Source organism: Penaeus japonicus, unplaced genomic scaffold, assembly GCF_977035675.1.
Source record: "Penaeus japonicus unplaced genomic scaffold, GWHDUDI00000001_assembly GWHDUDI00001359, whole genome shotgun sequence".
In the NCBI taxonomy this organism is placed as follows: Eukaryota; Metazoa; Arthropoda; class Malacostraca; order Decapoda; family Penaeidae; genus Penaeus; species Penaeus japonicus.
This window is the reverse complement of record NW_028235761.1, coordinates 10,001-12,806: the sequence shown is the minus strand read 5'-3', so window position 1 is coordinate 12,806 and position 2,806 is coordinate 10,001. Positions and strand designations below refer to the sequence as shown.

At 36.2% G+C, this 2,806-nt stretch overlaps 1 protein-coding gene across 1 annotated transcript in view; it reads left to right on the top strand.

Moving 5' to 3' along the window:
- Positions 1-801: 801 nt before the first annotated feature.
- Positions 802-2,806, top strand: part of Pak3 (p21 (RAC1) activated kinase 3) — a gene marked incomplete at both ends in the record, with an annotated part of 11,949 nt that continues 9,944 nt past the window's right edge. Inside the window, 1 exon segment of the mRNA XM_086535551.1 lies at positions 802-927. Within this exon segment, the coding sequence (XP_086391677.1) occupies positions 802-927 (126 nt within the window).

Here is a 2,806-nt window from a genome sequence, read left to right as displayed (position 1 = left end):
ATCAATAATGCTACATTATATTTATATTCTATTTATATAAAACTATCTATATATATTATATATTATAAATATATTATATTATTATTATATATAAATGTTAATTATATATAAATCCTCTATATACATATATATATATAATATATATTATATATATATATATATATATTATATCTAAACTTTATATATATATATATATATATATATTTATATATATAAATATATATATATATATAATATATATATAAAATTATATATAATTATATATAAATATTAATAATTATGTATAAATTTATTTAAAATATAATATCCATATGATATATAATAGTTATACATATACCCAAAAAATTACCTATCCGATATTATATACACATAAATATCCATATAAGACTATAAATAAATACCACCTATATATACCTATATATATATCTATATCATATATATATATAAATATAATATATATATCAAATATTATCCATAAATAATATCTCTAACATTATGAATATATCTTTTAATGAAAAACACACAAATCATATAAATATCTATTTCACTCTATATTATTTATTATATATATAATATATCTAAAAAATATCTATATATATATATATATTATGTCTTATATAATGTATTCCTGAAGACGGGGTATGGTATCAGGGTGGTAAAATAATAGTTCATGGTATGTTAGAAACAGACAGAAAATATTTCTTTAATTTTTTTTTCCTTTTTTTTTTTTTACATGGTTTAACAACCCTGCGGAAATACAGAGATGCTTCACAGAGGCGCAAGCGCGCCCTGTACAGACGAAAAACATGGAGATATCCACGCCAACAGTCGTGGAACACAAAGTACATGTTACTTATAATAAGGCTACCAAGTCCTTTGAAGGAATCCCCAATGCATGGAAAAGCTCAATTGAGAAAGCATTAAGGTAAGACTTCTCAAGACCTGTGTTTTTAAATGCCACTAATTGTAGAGAAAGTCTCATTTGCTTGTAAGAATATTTACAAGAATATAATCTATGAATTTTTTTTTTTAATGAAATCAATTGTACAGTTATGAAATAATATGGGCTATTGCATGCACTTGTATTCATGAATTAGATTTTCTTCCAAAACCTCTTTCCTTTAACACTCTCTTTCTCTCTCTCTAGTTCTCTCTCTCTAGTTCTCTCTCTCTAGTTCTCTCTCTCTAGTTCTCTCTCGCTCTAGTTCTCTCGCTCTAGTTCTCTCTCTCTCTCTCTCTCTCTCTCTCTCAGCTCTTAATTCTCTCTGTTTCTCACCCTCCTCCCTTCCCCTGCGCCCTCCCTGCTTTCTGCCCTTCCCCATCCCTCCCTATCCCTCTTTTCTCTCTCCTTACTCTTTCTTCTCTCTCTCTCCTCAATCTCTCTCTCTCCTCTTTCTCTCTCTCTCATTATCTTCTCTCTCCTACTTTCCTTTCACTCATCATCTCTCTCTCCTCTTTCTCTCTCCTCTCTCTCTTTCTACTCTACTCACCTACTTTCTTCACTCTCTCGCCCTTTCTCTCCTCTCTCTCTCTATCTCTCTCTCGCTCTCTTTCATCTCTCTCTCCTCTTTCTCTTCTCTCCTCTTTTCTCTCTCTTCCTCTTGCTCTCTCTATTATTCCTCCTTCCATCTCTTCCTCTTGCTCTCTCTTCCTCAAGCTCTCTCTCTCCTCCTTGATCTCTCTCTCCTCTTGTCTCTCTCTCTCTCCTCATTCTCTCTCTATCCTCTTTCTCTCTCTCTCTCTTTCTCTCTCTTCTCCTCTTTCTGCTCCTCTTCTCTCTCTCTTTCTCTCTCCTCTTTCTCTCTCTCTTTCTATTCCTCTCTCTCTTCTCTCTCTCTACTCTCTCACACTCTCTCTCTCTCTCTTCTTTCTCCTCTTCTCTTCTCTCTCTTCTCTCTCTATCTCCTCTCTCTCTCTCCTCTCTCTCTCCTCTCTTCTACTCTTATCTCTCTCTCTCTCTCTCTCCTCACTCAACTCTCTCTCTCTCCTCTTCACACTCTTCTCTCTCATTCTCTTCTCTTCCTATTGCTCTCTCTCTCTGCTTCTTCTCTCATCTCTCTCTATTGCTTCTCCTCTCATCCTTCTACACTTTGTCTCTCTCATCTCCTCGTGTTCTGCTCTCTCTTTGCTATCTCATCTCTTGGCTCTCTTCTTCTCTCTCTCTCCTCTCTCTTGCTCTACTCTCTCTCTCTCCTCTCTTGCTCTCTCTCTTACTCTCTCTCTCTTTCTCCTCACATCTCATTTTAGTCTCTATCTCCACACTTCTCTAGTCTCTCTCGTCCAATCTACACTCTTAACTAATCTCTCGTCATCCTCTCTCTCTCTCTTCTCTCTCTCTCTCTCTCTCTACTCTCATTCTCTCTACCCTCCCTCTCTCTCTCTCCCCCTTTCCCCATTAATACTCCCCTCTCCCCCTCATCACTCTCTCACTCCACTTCTCTACTCTCACTTCACTTCTCTACTCTACTCTCTCACTCTTCTCACATCACTCTCTTCTACTTCTCTCTCTCTCTCTCTCTCTCATCTTCTCTCTCTCTTCTCTCTCTCTACTCTCTCTCTTCCCCTTCTCTCTCTCTCAAACAACACATCTGCCTAATTCTCTACCACAACTCATCCTTCTCTCTCTCTCTACTCCTTCTCCCTCTCTCTGTCCGTTCTCTCTCCATCTCCTCTCCGCACTCTCTCTTCAATCTTCTCTCTCTCTACATCTTCCCCTCTTCCCTATACACTTCTCCCTCTCTCTCTCTCTCTCTCACTCTCTCTCTTCTCACACATTCTCTCTCATAACATCACACAAAAACTACTC